The sequence below is a fragment of the Microtus pennsylvanicus genome, chromosome 1, assembly GCF_037038515.1.
Source record: "Microtus pennsylvanicus isolate mMicPen1 chromosome 1, mMicPen1.hap1, whole genome shotgun sequence".
Lineage (NCBI taxonomy): Eukaryota > Metazoa > Chordata > Mammalia > Rodentia > Cricetidae > Microtus > Microtus pennsylvanicus.
In genome coordinates, this window is record NC_134579.1 from 116,998,648 (window position 1) to 117,016,445 (window position 17,798).

The 17,798-nt window shown below is 43.8% G+C and overlaps 2 protein-coding genes and 1 non-coding gene across 6 annotated transcripts in view; 2 read left to right on the forward strand and 1 right to left on the reverse strand.

The window, feature by feature from the left end:
• Positions 1-4,181, reverse strand: part of Pole (DNA polymerase epsilon, catalytic subunit) — a 56,699-nt gene extending 52,518 nt beyond the window's left edge. For both annotated transcript variants that reach the window (XM_075980975.1, XM_075980964.1), the window contains exon 1: positions 4,095-4,181. In XM_075980975.1, the coding sequence (XP_075837090.1) occupies positions 4,095-4,156 (62 nt within the window). In that variant the 5' untranslated portion in view covers positions 4,157-4,181. The remainder of the gene's footprint in view (positions 1-4,094) is intronic.
• Positions 4,182-4,365: 184 nt separating this feature from the next.
• On the forward strand, positions 4,366-16,535 carry Pxmp2 (peroxisomal membrane protein 2). 3 transcript variants are annotated; one of them, XM_075981586.1, is made up of 6 exons: positions 4,368-4,663; positions 7,120-7,230; positions 9,099-9,261; positions 10,351-10,402; positions 13,339-13,458; positions 16,216-16,535. In XM_075981586.1, the coding sequence occupies exons 1-5, from the start codon at positions 4,542-4,544 to the stop codon at positions 13,434-13,436; spliced, it is 546 nt and encodes a 181-aa protein (XP_075837701.1). In that variant the 5' UTR covers positions 4,368-4,541; the 3' UTR covers positions 13,437-13,458; positions 16,216-16,535. The 3 variants fall into 3 exon arrangements, with proteins under 3 accessions (XP_075837710.1, XP_075837701.1, XP_075837692.1); XM_075981595.1 differs by lacking the exon at positions 9,099-9,261 and having other exon boundaries at positions 4,366-4,663; XM_075981577.1 differs by lacking the exon at positions 10,351-10,402 and having other exon boundaries at positions 4,374-4,663.
• Positions 6,651-6,711, forward strand: LOC142842809 (U7 small nuclear RNA). The gene has a single exon (XR_012909472.1). It is a non-coding gene; the product is annotated as a U7 small nuclear RNA (small nuclear RNA).
• Positions 16,536-17,798: the final 1,263 nt, after the last annotated feature.

Below are 17,798 nucleotides of genomic sequence, written 5' to 3' on the forward strand. Positions count from 1 at the left end.
TTTTGATTAGGAGGCAGGGTCTCACTACATAGACCAGGCTGACTCCAACCTAGAGCAATTCACTCGCTTGTTTTTCAAGTGCTGGGATTAAAAACATGTGCCACAATACTTGATGTCTCTGTGTTTCTGATATGGCATGGCATACGTGTCCCTGAAAAAACATCAAGGCTGGCAGAAGGCTCAGTGAAAATAAATAAACACCAAAAAACCAGCATTTATAGGAAAAACACAACTAAGGTAAGCCCTAACCCCAACCTATTTGACTTTATTACCAGGACACTAACAAAAAAACAGCAGCCACACCAGGATGCTTCTTCTTCTTGGGATATTAAAACTGCACAAAGCTCAGAATTGCAAGGCTAAGCTCTATGTAAGAGAAATAAAATTTCATTTCACAAATTTGTATGCAATTATCACAGCACCATTATTTATAAAATCTAAACCTGCAAACAATTCAGATATTCTTCATCAAGAGTAATTTTAGTTTATCCATATATGAATACTCAGCAATAATTTGATAAACACAACTTGGATAGATCTCCAGAGAATTAAACCAATGATCCCAAACTACACATCTCACTGTGCCATTTTACACAGCATTTAAAAAATAAAATTATAGAGACGGAGAACAGATCACCAGTTGACAGACACGGGAGAGGGAGAAGGAATGGCCTTGGTCATGAAAACCAGCATCTAAATTCTTGTGACACGCATTCTGTGTCTTGAACGTGGTGATAAAGTCATGAACATATATGTGATGAAACAATACAGAACTAAACATGTGTAAAAGTGCAGTTGGTGCAATCTAACTGATGACAATTGGCTGCTGTGATACTGAGCGTTCACTCTGGTTATACGTTATCACTGGGTCAGTAAGGATCTTCAACATTTCTGACAAGTACGTGAAAATCAACAATTACTTCAACACTCCCATGCTTGCCCCCCCTCCTCTTCCTCCTCCTCCTCCTCCTCCTCCTCCTCCTCCTCTTCTTCTTCTTCTTCCCTCCCTCCCTCCCTCCCTCCCTCCCTCCCTCTCTCTCTCTGTAGCCCTGGTTGTCTTGCAACTTCTTCTGTAGAGAAGACTGGCCTCAAACTTAGAGATTCATCTGCCTATACCTCCCAAGTATTGGGTCTATTAGAGGTGTGCACTGCCATGCCCAAATCTCCATGCTTCTCTTTTAGACAGTCACAGGCTGGCCTTAAATTTACAATCTTCTGGCCGGGCGGTGGTGGCGCACGCCTTTAATCCCAGCACTCGGGAGGCAGAGGCAGGCAGATCTCTGGGAGTTCGAGGCCAGCCTGGTCTACAAGAGTTAGTTCCGGGACAGGCACCAAAGCTACAGAGAAACCCTGTCTCGAAAAAGCAAACAAACAAACAAAAAACCCTTATAATCTTCTTGCCCTTGCTTCCAAAGTGGTGGAACTACAGGTATGCACTACTACATCTTGCTTGGATTTACCTCTAATTAAAACCATAAACTATTTCTGACTTTGCTAGAAAAAAATAGTTTTAGTCTGTACCTAGATATTCTTCAAAACCAGGGCAGAATGAAGTGTTACTTCTAAGGAGCACAAAACTCTCTGCCCTTTAAATACCACCCTGATGGTAAAGTAGACTAGAAAATTATTCATTCAGAACTCATCTCCTCCCAATATGCTTTCCTCTAAGCTGTCTACCTTACGTTTTATTCAGCAATAGTACAAAAATAGAAAAACAAAGATGAACATAACAAAGACAATGACTACTACACAGTGTCAAAGCACTCTGAGGATACATCTCAGTTCACTTTCATAACAGCATCTCTGAAGAGTACCACACATTTCCTTACTCAATGAAAAAAAGAGACAGTTATATTTAAAACTCACACTCTTTACCGTTGCCTACAGCCCCAATGAGACAAGCTTTCCTCACAGGACTGCTGCAAGGATTAATTGAGCTAATCCACATAAAGTATACAGGATATATAGTATAAGTATAAATTAAAAGTTGTTATTTGCCACCATATCCAGAAGTACATAGGCAGCGCAGACTGGGTTATTAAAAAAAGGGGTGGGGGTAATCTTGCCAGGCCATGGTGGTACACACCTTTAATCCCAATGCTTGGGAGGCAAAGGCAGGAAGACCTCTGTGAGTTTGGGGCCAGCCTGGTCTACAGAGTAAGTTCCAGGACAGCCAGGGCTACACAGAGAATCCCTGTTTTGAAAAGCAAAATAACAAAAAAAACATGGTCTTGAAGTTGGAGAGGGATATATCCGGGAGGAATTAGGGAGCTGGGTGTGTGTGAATATAAACAAAAAAGTCTCTAAATGCTATTTTATTATTATTATTATTTTGATTTTTCGAGACAGCGTTTCTCTGTGTAGCCTTGGCTGTCCTGGAAATTGCTCTGTAGACCAGGCTGGCCTTGAACTCACAGAGGTTTGCCCCCCTCTGCCTCCTCAGTATTGGGATTAGAGGAGTGTGCCACTACTGCCTGCCTATTATTATTTTTAATAACAGCTTTCCATGTGGTCTAGGGACATCAAGTACTTGGCAAAGTTGAATGATTAAGGGCATGTCCTTGGTGGTGATGTAGCTTGGTAGTATAGTATTTTCACGTGAGGTTGCATTCCATTTCTAGCTTAAAAAACAAACAAACAAATACCAGCAGTGAATGCCTTTAATCTCAGAACTCAGGAGGCAGAGGCAGGAGGGTCTCTTTGTTCAAGGCCAGACTGGTCTACTGAACTAGTTCCAGTACAGCCAGGACTACACAGAGAAACCCGTCTCAAAAAATATTAAAAAAAAAGAGAAGAAAGCATAAGCAGTTGTGACAGTAGGTAGGTGAGTTACGTCATACCTCTCACTCGCAAACTGATGTACAGCACGAATAGAACAGTCCAAGAGCACTGCCCACCTCATGTGCCTTTTCATGGCATTCTGGACACGAAGCAGCCAGCACAGAAGCTATCATTAATGTTGAGGGTTAGAGTGAGGCTCTACCTGAGGCCCTGATGTATGGAAAAGGAACATAGCTGCTTTTGTAAGCCAAGGGTGAGCTTGGTAGAGCAAGTAATAGCCTGTGACTGCAGATCCTGAGAAGCCAACTCTTCCCACCTAAAGGGTCTAAGGTTGTCAATTCAAGGCTGCTCTGTGCTCAGTGACACTGTCCTATTCCCCTACCCACAAACCTGTAAATTAGATGCTGTACTTTTTTTTTTGAAACAGGATTTCTCTGTGTGGCTTTGGCTGTCCTGGAACTCACTCTGTAGACCAGGCTGGTCTCAAACTTAGAGAGATTCGTCTGTTTCTAGGGCTAGGATTAAATGCATGCATGTACCACTACTGCCTGGCTGATGTACTTAATAAACTTGCTCACGTGAGCCATCAGATTGCAGGAGACGTCCTGATCTTGAACTTTCTTATCTTCTCATCCCCCGGTCATCGCTTATTTGGGAACCTATTACTAAACTACCTGCTGGTCCAGATCAATTACCATAGCTGTCATGGAGATGTACATCAAACCCAAGGCTTCACACATATGCTAGGAAAACACTCTAACACCACTCAGTTTTGGGAAGGGTTTCTGCTTAACTAGGGCTCCCATTCTGATGTTTCAGAATAGTCTCACAGCAAACCCAACTGTTTCTGCCACTAGGCAGTGTTACCAATCTCAACATAAGATATACGCATCTGGTTTGTTTTGTTTTGTTTTTGTCCCCGTACTCTAATCTCCTGCTGATGCATGATGTTGGGACTTTTGGTGGTGCAGGTGCCCATGAGTAACTGAGGTTTCCCTGAGAATCCCAATAAACAGTGATTTACTTCGCTAAGCTGGACAAGACAGAATCTTTTTTTGGTTCCCTGTTCCCTCCTTGTTTGATGAAAACAGACGTTCTCCTATAGTAAAGTCACATAACAGGCACAAATACGTCTAGAGATGCAGCCTGGGCTACGGAGTGAGTTGGCATCTCGATAACGCTACAGAAACACACAAGGTGAAGGCGGGAGCCCGCCCTGCCCGCCCAGGCTGGCCGCGCGCCCACACCGCCGCTCCACCCGACACGGCACCCGCTCAAGCTGGCTCCCTTCGCGGCAGGACGCCGGCTCTCACCGGCTGCCTTCGCTGTCCGCGCCAGGTTCGGCGTGCCGACGTCCGCTGTTCCTGAGGACCATTGCGCTGCTCACAAGTTTCCTCACACTCCCGGGAAAATTTGGCGCGCTCTCACCTACTCTCGCGAGATCAAAGCTCCGGCCAATGAGAAGGCAGGGCTCTTAGGCGTCGGGCAGACGTGGCACAGGACCCGCCCCACCCCGCCCCGCCCAGCCCTCGGCTCTCCAATGGGCCCCAGAGCACGGAGGGTGGGGCACAGGGACCGGGGGAAAATATGTGGCGGCTGGCCGCGCGCGCGGCGGGGTCGGCCGGGCGCGCTGGGGGCCGCGGGAGATTAGGAAATGTCAGGTCGTCCCTGCCTTGTGCCCTGTGCCCTGTGCCCTGGGCCGGTTGCCTGATGGCCCGCTGTTCGGTGAGCGCCGGGGCTTACTTAGAGCTGGGACGGCGATGGCACCAGCCGCGTCAAGACTGCGAGCGAAATCCGAATTCGGGTCGCTTCCGCGGCGGGCGCTCGCCCAATACTTGCTGCTCCTAAAGCTGTATCCGGTGTTTACCAAAGCCGTCAGCAGGTGGGTTCACACGGGAAGGAGGAGTGGAAAGGACGGGCGCCGGTAGGGAGGGACTCGCGCAGTGCAGGGTAAAGGAAAGGGCGCTGGCAGATCAGGCTGCGCAATTACAGCCTGTGAGGCAGTGGTTTTCAACCTGTGGGCCGTGACCCCTTGGGCGGGGGGTGTCCAATGACCCTTTCACAGGGGTCGTATATCAGTTATTTACTTTACTATTCATAAGAGCAAAATTACAGTTATGAAGTAGCAATGAAAATAGTGTTATGGTTTGGGGTTACCACATGAGGAACTGTATTAAAGTTGTCCCAGCGTGAGGAAGACTGAGAGCCAGGAGCAATGTGCGTGACAAAGTCCTGCGTCAAGGTGCGCCCAAAATTCTGCTTAGCCAGGAAATGCTGTTTTTGTGTTGGGTCACAAGCAGTAAGTAGCCCTTGCAGTTTGAATCTTATGAATACCAGGGAGCCAGGGACAACCATTCCAACCCTGAGTGCTAAGCACTGTTGCTGGTGAGCTCTGCCCTTTGCCCTTTGATCTACATCGTTCGATTTCTTAACTATTCCGGTTTCTGTTAATTTTTATTAGCGAATTTTATGTTTGTCCTTATTTGAGACTTTGATAGTATGTACAGAGTTCTTCCTGTGTGCTGGACATATTGCTGTGTTTAAAATAGATATGTGGGCCTTTTCTCTCAGGGAGTGAAGACCTAAACAACAACAACAACGAAAAAGGCAGGTGATAAATATGTAACCTAGAGCAGTTGGGGAAGTTTTCTTGTGTTGTTGACATTGATCAGAAGCACACAGAAGAGAAGCAGGAGTTCACAGTGCAGAAGTTCTGAGGCAGGAGCTCAGTGCATGTTGGAGGGGGGGTCATGAGGACTGTGCAGGTGGAGACAATGAAAAGGGGGCGTGGATGGGAAGAGGTAACCAAGGGTTAGGTCAAAGGGGTCCTTATGAACCACACTAAAAATTTGGGATTTTATAGTTTTTAGAAGACAGCTTATAGATTTGTGATAGTTAATGGCCATTGTCAACTTGATGAAAATTAGAATCACCTGGGAGATGGGCCTTTAGGCATGCCAGTAAGGGATTGTTTTGATTACCTTAATTGAGGTGGGAAGATCTGCCCACTATGGGTGGCACCTTGGGATCCTTGACTTGAAGCTCGCTGAGCAGCATACCTTGTCTATGGCTCTGTCTCTCTGTCTCTCTCGTAGTGATATTTCATTTGTGTTTTAATAACTAAAGCTTGCCTGGAGATCAGAGAGTAAAACAGCCTCACTGGACAGCCTCATAGACCAGGCAGTGGTAACATACACCTTTAATCCCAGTAACCACACTAGTTAGCCATAGAAATTGGGTGGTCGTGGTGCATGCCTTTAATCCCAGCACTAGAGAGGAATATAAGACAGCTCTCAGACACAGTCTCATTCTGAGGATTCCTGGAAGCAGACTGCCATTTTGGACTAGGGTAGAGGTAAGATCCAGTGTCTGGCTGTTTTGCTTTTCTGAACTTCAGGTTGAACCCCAATATCTGTCTCTGGTTTTTTATTAAGACATGATACACTCTTTCTCCTTGGTTTTTTGAGATAAGACTTCTCTGTGTAGCCCTGGCTGTCTTGGAACTCCCCTGTAGACCAGGCTGGCCTAGAACTCACAGAGATTTGCCTGTCTCTGCTTCGTGGGTGCTGAGATTAAGGGGTTAAAGGTGTGCACCACTACACCCGGCTCATTCTTTCTGTTTCTTGATTTTGGGTGTGCTGTGACCAGTGCTTCAACCTCCTGCTGCCTTAACTTTGCTGCCACCATGGCCTGTACCCTAGAACTGTGGAACTGAAATAAACATTGCTCTCTTAAGTTGCTTTTGACAGGTATTGTCACAGCCATATGAAAAGAAACTAAGACAAGACTCAAATTTAAGAAGCAACTGACCCTGTCTTTTTACCAGAAATTTTACTTTAGGAGTGTAAATTTATACAGAAATACTACAGAAGTGTTACAGCTCTTTTAGAATTTGTTTAGCAGGTTTTCTGACTTGTTTTGCAAGTCAAAAGAAAAATAAAGAAAAATAAAAATCCCTGATGACTTCTGCCCCATTTCAAACATTTTTAAAAACTGCATACAGATATCAGCCCATCCAGATGTGTACAGCCCACGGACCACAGTCAACTACAGAAATGTTCTCATGCGAATCCTTAGTCTTGCCCTTTACACCCATGCCTTCAGTGGAGCAGCAGTGGGAATGTTGGAAGGCATGCAGTCCAACAGGTGGAGCTCTCACTATGCTCACTTGTGTTTCTGGTTTTAGGTTGTACTATAGAGACCATTAGGGGCTTTACCTGCAAGCTGCTTTAGTAAGGACTCATCCCATGATCCATAGCAAGGTCTTACAGCAGCTGTATTGTTGCCATGCATGCCTTTGGGTCTGTTACTCATTTCTGATTGCCTATTCCTCCACAGTGGCATTTTGTCAGCCCTTGGGAACCTTCTGGCCCAGATGATTGAGAAGAAGCAGAAAAAAGACTCTCAAAGTCTAGATGTCAGAGGGCTTCTCCGATATTTAGTTTATGGGTAAGTGCCACCAAGAGCTGGATCACCTCTGCAGACTGAACACAACAAAGCTGGCTGCCAGCATCAATCAAGGCTTTGGAATACTTTGGTTTGAAAACCTAATTCTGGGGTTGGAGAGATGGCTCAGCTGTGAAGAGCACTGACTGCTCTTGTAGAAAGCCCAGGTTTGATTCCCAGCTCCCATACAGCAGTTCACAACTATCTTTAACTGCAGTTCCAAGGGATCTGATGACCTCTTCTGACGTCATAAAGCACCAGACACATATATGGCGCACAGACATACCTACAAGCAAAGCATCCATGCACAGAAACTAGAAAATAAAATTAAAAAACCAAAAGAGAAACTAATTCTTTAAGAAACATCAGAGAGCCGGGCGTAGTGGTGTACTCCTTTAATTCCAGCATTTGAGAGGCAGAGACAGGTGGGTTTCTGTGAGTTTGAGACTAGCCTGGTCCACATAGTGAGTTCTAGGACAGCCAGAGCTACATAGTGAGACCCTGTCTCAAACAAAACAACAAAACAAAACAGAACAAAAAAGCATCAGAGACTGGATGTAACGACATAGGCTTGTAGCTCTAGCCCTTTGGAAGCTGAGGCAGTGTGGGATTGCCACAAGTTCCAGACCTGGTCTTCCTATGTTGGGAGATCTACCTTTAAAACATAATCCACCTTGAGCTCTTTGGCCAGCACTAATAAGAAAGATGTCTAGATGATTCAAAGGTCTTTTCAGTTAGAATGATTAAAAACAAAAAACCTTTTTTGTGTGTGTGTGTGGTGTTAGGATTAAACTCATAACTTCATGTATATCTCCACTTAGACATCACTTATTGTCATCATTTGGCTGGACGTGATAGTACCTGTCTTTGATCCCAGTACCTGAGAGGCCAACCTTATCTATGTAGTGAGTTTCAGGTCAGACAAAGCTACAGTGAGACATTGTCTCAAGAAGTAAATAAATAAATTTAAAATAAATAATCAGAAACACTATTTGTGTGTGTGTGTGTGTGTGTGTAAGTGTGTGTGTAAGAAGGGCATACTGAGACGGTCTCATAATATCCCTTGAACCATTTGCCTCTGTCTCCTGAATGCTGGGATTATAGGTGTGTACCACCATACCTAGTTTTTGTTTGTTGTAGTGTTGGGAATCAACCCAAGGTTTCTTGGCATGCTTGGGAAGTACTCTACTAACTGAGACTCAGTCTTAATCTCATAAAAGCTTCCAAGAATAATAATTTGAGTCATTTACTATAACGTTTATAAAGCCATGTCTCCCATACTTTGTCAAGTAACAAGATCAGCTAAGGCATTTAACCCTCTCACTAGGTATTAGTCTGCCAAAGACTTCAGTTGTTGGCCCTACTGTAGCCCACAGTGGTACGGGAAAGTCCAATTGAAAGCCTTCTTTACAGACTTTGGTTGTTGGAATTGAAAGACCCTGGTTCCTGCCCCTCTGTATTATTGTGTTTTGTGAAACTCACTTCTGGTCACTTCTTGGCTCACAGTTGGCCAGGCTGGGTTATGTCTGTTTACTTCTTAGAGCCTGTTAGGCCTGTGGGCACAGATGTGGACAGATAACATAATGGCCTGGAATATAGAGGAGTCAGCTGAACATATATCTTAGCCAGGACCATCATCATGACTGCCAGCCGACCAAGTACAGGAACTGACAAAGTAACTTCAGTGTTTTCAGGCAGAAAGACAGCCTGAAACTGATTGAAAGAGGTCTATACAAATTTGTGTGGTCAGTAAATACTTTGGAGGAAGAAAAGAGAGCTTAGGATCTGAGGTGAATCTTGGTGTGAGGCTGAACCAAAGAAGGAAATGTAGAAAGAACTGCATTCCTGCTCAAACCCCTGTGGTACTCCAGATTCTTTGTCACAGGTCCACTGAGTCACTATTTCTACCTCTTCATGGAGTACTGGATCCCTCCTGAGGTTCCCTTGGCCATTGTCAAGAGGCTCCTTCTGGATCGCCTGCTCTTTGCACCAGCTTTTCTGCTGCTGTTCTTCCTCATCATTAACTTGTTGGAGGTGGGTGTTTCTTCTGGCACTTGCTGTATCTCCAGTTAACAGATTTATTGGTAGCCCCCTTCCTAGGGTGGGCCTCAAGGTCTGAACTTGGATTGCCCTTCCTTCCTTCCTTCCTTCCTTCCTTCCTTCCTTCCTTCCTTCCTTCCTTCCTTCCTATTTTAGAATTTCATACATGAATCTAATGTATTTTAATCAAAACCACCCCTGTTCCCACACTACTTTTCTTTCCCAACTTCATGTGTTCTTGTTTTGTTTTGTTTTTTTGAGATATCTGTGTAACAGTCCTAGCTGTCCTGGAACTAGCTCTTGTAGACCAGGCTGGCCTTGAACTCACAGAGATCTGCCTGCCTCTACCTCTCAAGTTCTGGGACTAAATGCATGTGCCACCACCACCTGACTTCACGTGTTCTTTTTAAAAACTACTGTGTTTACTTAGTACTGCCTGTATGTGCATGGGATATAGACCTCGCAGGGACTGCATCTCTGAAAAGAAACCAAAAATTAAAAACCAAAAAAACTCAACTGACTTTCCCTTCCCAGCAGCCATTAATTTCCAGTAACTCCATACTGTGATTTCCTGGCTTGATTGTGTTTGTGTCTTATACATGCTGCCAAAGCTTCTTTGTGTTGATGTGTACAATAACATTGTCATGTTTCCCTGGTTTCTCTGAGTGCATGTGTATGGGCATGTATGTACTATAAAGGACGTGTGTAGAGATCAGAAGAGTTGGTTCTTTCCTTCCACTATATGGGTCTCGGGTTACCTGCTGAGCCATCTCGCTATTCTTCAGCTTTCTATTTTCCCTTGTGAACCTAGGAAACAGACTACAGGAGTGTTAATAGTGCCTGTCTGTTCCTAGTAGAAGTCATAAACTTCATAATCAACGTGACAGTTGTTACATATGGTCTTGTCACCACATCTGTTGTCAAAGAGGGATGTGTACTACTCTATCATAGAATTGGTTTCCAAATATTTTGATAACTTTTATAGAGTTGTTTATGTTTTTGTTTTTACTTGTATATTTTCTATACTAATATGATTCTATACCAAGCTTAGTGGCTTATTATGCCTGTAATTGATATACTCAGGAGACTGAGAAAGGAAGATTGCTACAATTTCAAGGTCATCCTGGACTGCAAGGTGAGATCCTGTCTCCAAATACAAATAAATAAAAATATAAAAAGTAAACTAACACATGGCTTTACCAAATAGATCTGTGCTACAAAAATCTCAAGGTTGCCTGATTGTTGCAAAACCCTTCAAAAAGGGTTTGTAACTATCAGATGGAAAATATTTTAATTTCTTTACCATTATTTATAGGGTCAAACACTTTATATACCATATGCTGTGTATTCCATGAACTTTGCTTTTTTTTTTCTCTTTTCTTTTTGGTTTTTCAAGACAGGGTTTTTGGAGCCTGTCCTAGAACTTGCTCTGTAGACCAGGTTGGCCTCAGAATGCAGAGATTCATCTGTCTCTGCCTTCTGAGTGCTGTGTGTGCACCACCACTGCCTGGCCAACGTTGCTTCTTTTATGGAAATCAATCTTTCTTTCTTTCTTTCTTTCTTTCTTTCTTTCTTTCTTTCTTCCTTCCTTCCTTCCTTCCTTCCTTTCTTTCTTTCTTTCTTTCCCCTCCCTTCCTTCCTTCCTTCCTTCCTTCCTTCCTTCCTTCCTTCCTTCCTTTCTTTTTATTTATTATATATACAGTGTTCTGCCTGTATGTTTGCCTGCAGGCCGGAAAAGGGCACCAGATCTCATTACAGATGGATGTGAGCCAACATGTGACTGCTGGGAATTGAGCTCAGGATCTCTGGAGGACTAGCCATCATCTCTCCAGCCCTGTAGAAGGGTACATTTTGAGACAGGGTTTCGTGTAGCCTAGGATGGCCTTGAACTTGCTATGTAGCCAAGGATGACCTCAGATTCTCAATCCTCCTGCCAACTCCCAAGTACTGAAATTAATTGAAATCAACTTGTGTGTTTGGATATATTAAGGATAACAGTCCTTTTTCACGAATACAAATCGCAAGTAAGTTTCCCATTTTTTAGGTGTTTCAAACTTTCATGTAAGTTAAAATGTCTATATAAAGGTAAAATGTAAACTTGTATAAATAAGTAAGTGTGTGTGTTTGTATTTCCACACAGAAATTTTAAAACTTCATATTCGACTCTGGTACTCTTTCCCCTTTGGATTCTCTGGTAGAAAGATAGTATAAATATTCTTAATACTTTCTAGTGATTGTGTGTGTTTTTTTATTCAACTTTTTGATGTTTGTATTTTATGTGTATGAGTGTTTTGCCTGCATGCATGTCATATGCTTGCTTGGTGCCCATGAAAGCCAGAAGAGGACACTGGATCCCCTACAACTAGAGTTACACACAATTGTGAGCTTCCATGTGGGTGCTGGGAATCAAACCGGGGTTCTCTGGTAGAGAAGAGCGCTCTTAGCTTCTGACCTGGACCAGTAGGTTGTTCATAAGTAACAGGGTCTTAAGGGGGAGGATCAGGGAAGAGAAAATAAAGAAGATAGGAAAATTGGGGCCAGGAGGTCCTTCAAAAGCAGATAGCTCATGCAAGCAAGTTTGTTAAGGAGTACCACAACTTATATACAGGTTTCGGGGGGAAAATGAGACAGAGCGTCACAGACAGTGCACAAAACAGGCTTGGCACTAACAACCATAGCCCTTTAGATGGAAAGAATTAGTTTCTCAGGACCCAGAGCTGTAGCTCCCCCAAGGCCCTAGCCCCTGGCCCCAGGCCATTACTGGTTCTGTGATTTTAGAAAAAGAACTGTGTTCTTATACTTCAGGGCTTCAGGGCAAATCACCTGCCTGGCTCTCAGCACTCTAGCCCATGTTTGATACATCTTGATAAGATACCAAGAAAAATAGTCTATACTTTCCCTTCTATCTTTTGAGTTTTGTTTTTGTTTACAGGGAATAGACTTCTGTTTCCATTTTTTGCACTTACGTTGCATATTGTCTCCCACTTACTGAAATCTCCAGTATTTCAAAATAATTTCATACTTTTATACACTGAGTCCATTATTTAGACTTGGTTCTTTTCCTAGATTTTCACTTTCATTGCATGTTGTTTTGGTTTTTGTATTTTCATTTTGTTTAGTTTCTTACTATGGCTTACAGATTGTCTTAATTACCATAATTTTTTTTTAAAGACAGGGTTTCTCTATGTAGCCCTGACTGTCTTGGAACTTACTTTGTAGACCCAGCTGGTCTCAAACTCACAGAGATCTGCATGCCTCTGCCTCCTAAGTGCTGGGATTAAAGTGTGCCACCATTGCCATAATTTTACACTATTTTAAAAAATAACTATGGGAAAGGCAGGTGCTTCTATTCTTTTCAATGTGGTTACTCTTTTTTTTTTTTTTTGGTTTTTCGAGACAGGGTTTCTCTGTGGCTTTGGAGCCTGTCCTGGAACTAGCTCTGTAGACCAGGCTGGTCTCGAACTCACAGAGATCCGCCTGCCTCTGCCTCCCGAGTGCTGGGATTAAAGGCGTGCGCCACCATCGCCTAGCTGTTCGTTTGTTTTTTGAAGACAGGGTTTCTCTGTGTAGTTCCTGGCTGTCTTAGAACTTGTTCTGTAGACCAGGCTGGCCTCAAACTCAGAACTCAGATCTGCCTGCATCTGCCTCCTGAGTGCTGGGATTAAAGGCCTGTGCTGCCACCACCCAGCCAATGTGTTACTCTTAATACATTCATTCTTTCAGATAACATTTCGTGGGGGTCATCTTTTAAAAATTGACAAGTTTTGAGTGGAAATTAATCACCTTTGGCAGTTAATGTGGAAAGCCTTGATAACCGAGCCCTCAGTCTGGCCCCAGCACCGGTCATCATCAGATTGCGATGAGGCGCTAACTGGGACAGACACCATGCCACTGAGGTGTAACTGAAGATTTTTCACCTTAATCCTTGACTCCTCTTAGCTGCAGGGTGGTGAATGCAGGTGTGTTTTATAATACAGACAGGCTTTACAAATCACTGTCGAGGTCAAGGTGCCACATTACACCTGCTATGGCTGGAGGAACCGCTTACAGTTTCCCTTATCTTCCTGGCAGGGGAAGGATGCCAGTGCCTTTGCCGCCAAGATGAGGAGTGGCTTCTGGCCTGCACTGCAAATGAACTGGAGGATGTGGACACCCTTGCAGTTCATTAACATCAACTATGTGCCCCTGCAGGTGAGGCCTGCCTTTTTCTAACAAGTGGTAGTACTCTCAAGCCATGTATTCCTCTGTTTCTGGAGTTCCGGTCCACTCCTGCTCAGTGTCCGTGAGCTCTGGCTTCATCACTGCAAAACTACACAGGGACTCCTTTGCAGCTGTTTCTTCCCCATTGAGCAAATTCAAGTGTTTTCTAGTAACTGAAACAATCTGGGTTCATTGGACTCAGAGGGAGCAGGCAACTGTGAAGTAGAGCAGGTAAGTAGGAAGACCATGGCATAAACAGGATCTTCAAGGGGCTGGCTATTCATAGAGAAGGCCCCTTGGGGATATCTGGGAGAATTTCAGTGCTTGTAGGCACACAGGTGCTGCTGTGGATACTGCCTGCTGAAGGATGGGTGAACCTGACCACTGAGCAGTGGAGAGCACAGGAAAAGAGTAGTCAGGGGTTTCCAGAGTTTTTTTTGTTTTGCTTTGTTATTTTGTTGCTTGTTTGTTTTGTTTCTTGAGACACGGTTTCTCTGTGTAGCCTTATCTGTCCTGAAACTTGCTCTGTAGAACAGTCCGGCTTTGAACTTACAGAGATCTCCCTGCCTCTCTCAAGTGATGGGTTTAAAGGCATGCACCACCACTACCCAGCTGGTTCAGTGTTCCTCAGATGCTATCACTTGTGCACTGCTTCAGGCTGCTATAGACTACCTCTCCTGTGCCAGACTCATCCCCATGTTTTCCTAAGACTTCTCTGCAAATGGAAGGATTCACAGTCCCAGTAATTCTATACAGTGAGTGACAGGATTCTGCTGAATTCTAGGGGAGAAGGGCCCTCAGAGATGCAGACTTTTCTTTCCTCCGGGGCATTCTTTCTCTTGCTCTGGGTCTGGTTCTACCGTGATAGAAGAATTGGTACTAGGTACCTCTGCCAAGTTTCAAGCCCAGGAGCTAGGTCTGTGTACACTGAAGAAGGAAAAGATGGGGAACCTTATGACTTCCAAGTTGCCAACCATGGCCATCCTTCCAAACAGACCTCTCTTGGATAACCAGCCTTAGTTTATGCCAGAAACTTAACCCTCTTCTGTTGTCTGTTAAGCATATTTCCTACAGGGAGCTCACAAACTAGGGGCCACTGAAGAAGGAGGAACAGAGTAGGGTCAACAAAGGACTCCATTGGGTAGAAGAAGGGGGAGGTTGTCCACTGAGCATACACATACACTGTATATACTACAAATATACATGCCATGGAGACCACACTCTACACAGACCACCACATTATGCACACATACACAGGGAAGGGAAGAGAGAATTAATGAATGAGAGAGCACACTATACACACAAGTCCATACGCACTACATACACATCATTCCATATATAGGCCTCACTTTATATCACACACATAAATAGAGCACCCACCCATGCTCACTTCATGTTTACATATGTATTACTTAACATGCACATATACCTACCACCCACATTTGCATATGTATACATATATCACACAGACCACAAAGTAGGAGAAAACCAGCAGACATTTAGAATATAACAAAGGGCTGGTCAACCCTAGCAGAAATAGCGGGAAATTCAAAACAAAACAAAACAAAACGCCACAAGTATCTGGTTTATCATATTGGGATGGACGAGGAGCTAAAGGTAGATTGCTTTGGAGAATGAGTAGGAAGCACACAATTCAAGCTAGGCATGCTAGGGCCTGTAATCCTTCACTCTGAAAGCAGAGGCAGGAGGACCAGGAATCCCACATCAGCTCGGGAAGAGAGGGAGAACAAATCACAAATCTGGAAAATGTTCCTGAGACATTTGAAGATGGAAAGAAATGGCCAGGAAGCCAGGAGTCTTGAGGCCAGAGAAAGTGTCAAGTTTACAAGGCTATGTTATGTACATCCCTCTGGAATGGGTGGACATTCAGGTCCACAAAGAGAGTCTTCTGGAGCCACCTTAAGAGGTGGAAAAATGGGGTTCCCTTGGATGAGTGCAGAGTAGTGCTTATGTGGAAGCTCTTTCTCTGTGATTGCAGAGAGCTAACATGAATGGGCAAGACTGCTTGGCCTCTCTAGGTCTGAGCAGAAAAGGGTGATTACAGGTTTGGAAGAAAGTAAAGAAAGTTTCGGGGTAGAGACCAAACCTTAGTATGGGCCTGGGACAGTTGTACTCATAGTACTAGAACCTACACTCAGAGTCACAAAGAGATAGTGAAGAAAGACCTTCCCAGTGTATACAAGAGGGCCACAGACCCGAAGGCATCCTGGAAAAGTAGAGAGGGATTGGAGGGTTGAGGAATGAAGAGGCCAGAAAACTGCTTCCGAGCAGGGCTATGAGGTTAGGGTTGATTGTAATTTTAGATAGTTGCAGAGGAATGTTTAAGGGGAAGGGAAGTTATGCAGCAAGTATTGTTAAGCACTGCTTTGTGCCCTAGTGCCAAAGACTCATAATTAGAAAGACAGGAACAGATTGGTACTGTCACAGGACTGTCTTCCTGGAAAAGAGAGCGCCTGACTGAAGGTGCTTTGAGGTAAGGTAAGTCCAGATGATTAGGTACTGGGTCACAGCAAGAACATTATTAGGAGAGGATGATTTATTTGTACTCCTACCTCTGCTGGATCCTACCAAACCCAAACTAAAGGCTCAGGACATTCAGTAGCAGGGAGGTAAGATAGATCAAGCAACAAACAGTTGGAGGGATGAGTTTCATCTTGGGTAACTGATGTGTGAGGGATATGGTCAAGATTCCCACTCACCATGGGCTGATGACTGTTCTTTTGGCAGTTCCGGGTGCTCTTTGCCAACATAGCAGCTCTGTTCTGGTATGCCTACCTGGCCTCTCTGGGGAAGTGATGTCAGATACACCGTGGATGAGGTCTGGGGAAATCCACCCACAGCAGGAGAGATCAGAATCCATCATTCAGGACATCATCTGACTAAATTTTGTGATTCAAAGATGCCTTAAAATTACAGAGGGAGGAAATGTATGTGTTAGTGTCTGAATCTTGTGTTTAGAGAGATGGCACCAGACTCAGACAGTAGGTAATCTTATTTGTCACTGTAAGCAAGGTAAAATTCAATAAACAATAATGCAGCTGTTTCCATGATAGTTGTGATTTCTCTGAAGAGTTGCTGATGCTTGGAGAGAAATTCATACCCAGATCTCCTTAAATTCTTTTATGTTATGCCAGAGTACATACAACACTTAACATTTAAGTGTACAGTTCTGTAGCACTCAGTACAATCATGGTGCTATGCAACTATTGCCAGCATCCATTTCAAAATATTTTTCATCTTAAATAGAACTGTTCCTATTAAACCCCAGCTTCTCATTCTTCCTATTCTTTCTAGCTCGATAACCACCATCCCTATAAAGTCTTGATCATGAGTCTGCATACCTTATAGGATCTGCTGGGCACTATTCTTAGGACGGGCTTGTTCATCTAGCATAATAACTGCACATTGGTTAATCTTGATCATCAGGTTGATGGGATCTAGGATCACCATGGAAATATGCCTCTAGGTATGTCTGTGAGGATGTTTCCCAAAACGGTTTTTAACCACTGGGGCTGGAGAGCCAGTGGTTAAGAGTACTGGCTGCTCTTGCAGAGGAGTTAGGTTTGATTGTCAGCATCCACATGACAGCTCATGACCATCTGCAACTCCAGTTCTAGGGAATCTGATGCCTTTTTCTGGATACACATGCAGACAAAACAACCATACACATAAAGATAGATAGGTAGGTAGGTAGGTAGGTAGGTAGGTAGGTAGGTAGATAGATAGATAGATAGATAGATAGATAGATAGATAGATAGATACATAGGTAGATACATAGATAGATACATAGGTAGATACATAGATAGATAGATAGATAGATAGATAGATAGATAGATAGATAGATAGATAGATAAAAAGGTTTATCTGAGGAGGGAAGCTCCACCCAAATGTGAGCACTGCCATTTCCATGGACTGGGGTCCCAGACTGAATGAAAGGGAGAAAATGAACTGAGTACCAGCATTCATCTCCTTCTGCTTCGTGTTTCCAGCTGTCTCATGCTCTTGCTGCCATACTTGTAAGCTGAAATGAATCCTTCTTCTGTTGAGTTAGTTGTTGGGTATTTGGTGACAGCAATGAGGGAAGTAATTAATTGCATTTTGCCATGGTTGAATGTCCTCTGCAATATTTGTGTTGAAACCCAATCTTCATTTGTAGTATTGAGAAGTTCTTTATGGAAGTGATTAAATCCAACAAAGAACAGATGAATATCCCTGTAAAAGAAGCTTCACAGAATTTTCCTCTTGATCTCTGGCTATGTGAGGACAGCCTTCCTCTTGCAGGCACATATGAACACCATTTCAGAAACAGT

Bases quoted from the DNA above. Each gene is read 5' to 3' on its own strand.
- Pxmp2 (XM_075981577.1), top strand. From the start codon at position 4,542: ATGGCACCAGCCGCGTCAAGACTGCGAGCGAAATCCGAATTCGGGTCG. The intron at 7,231-9,098 runs GTAAGTGCCACC...GTGGTACTCCAG, and splicing joins CTCCGATATTTAGTTTATGG to ATTCTTTGTCACAGGTCCAC. The intron at 13,459-16,215 runs GTGAGGCCTGCC...TTCTTTTGGCAG, and splicing joins TCAACTATGTGCCCCTGCAG to TTCCGGGTGCTCTTTGCCAA.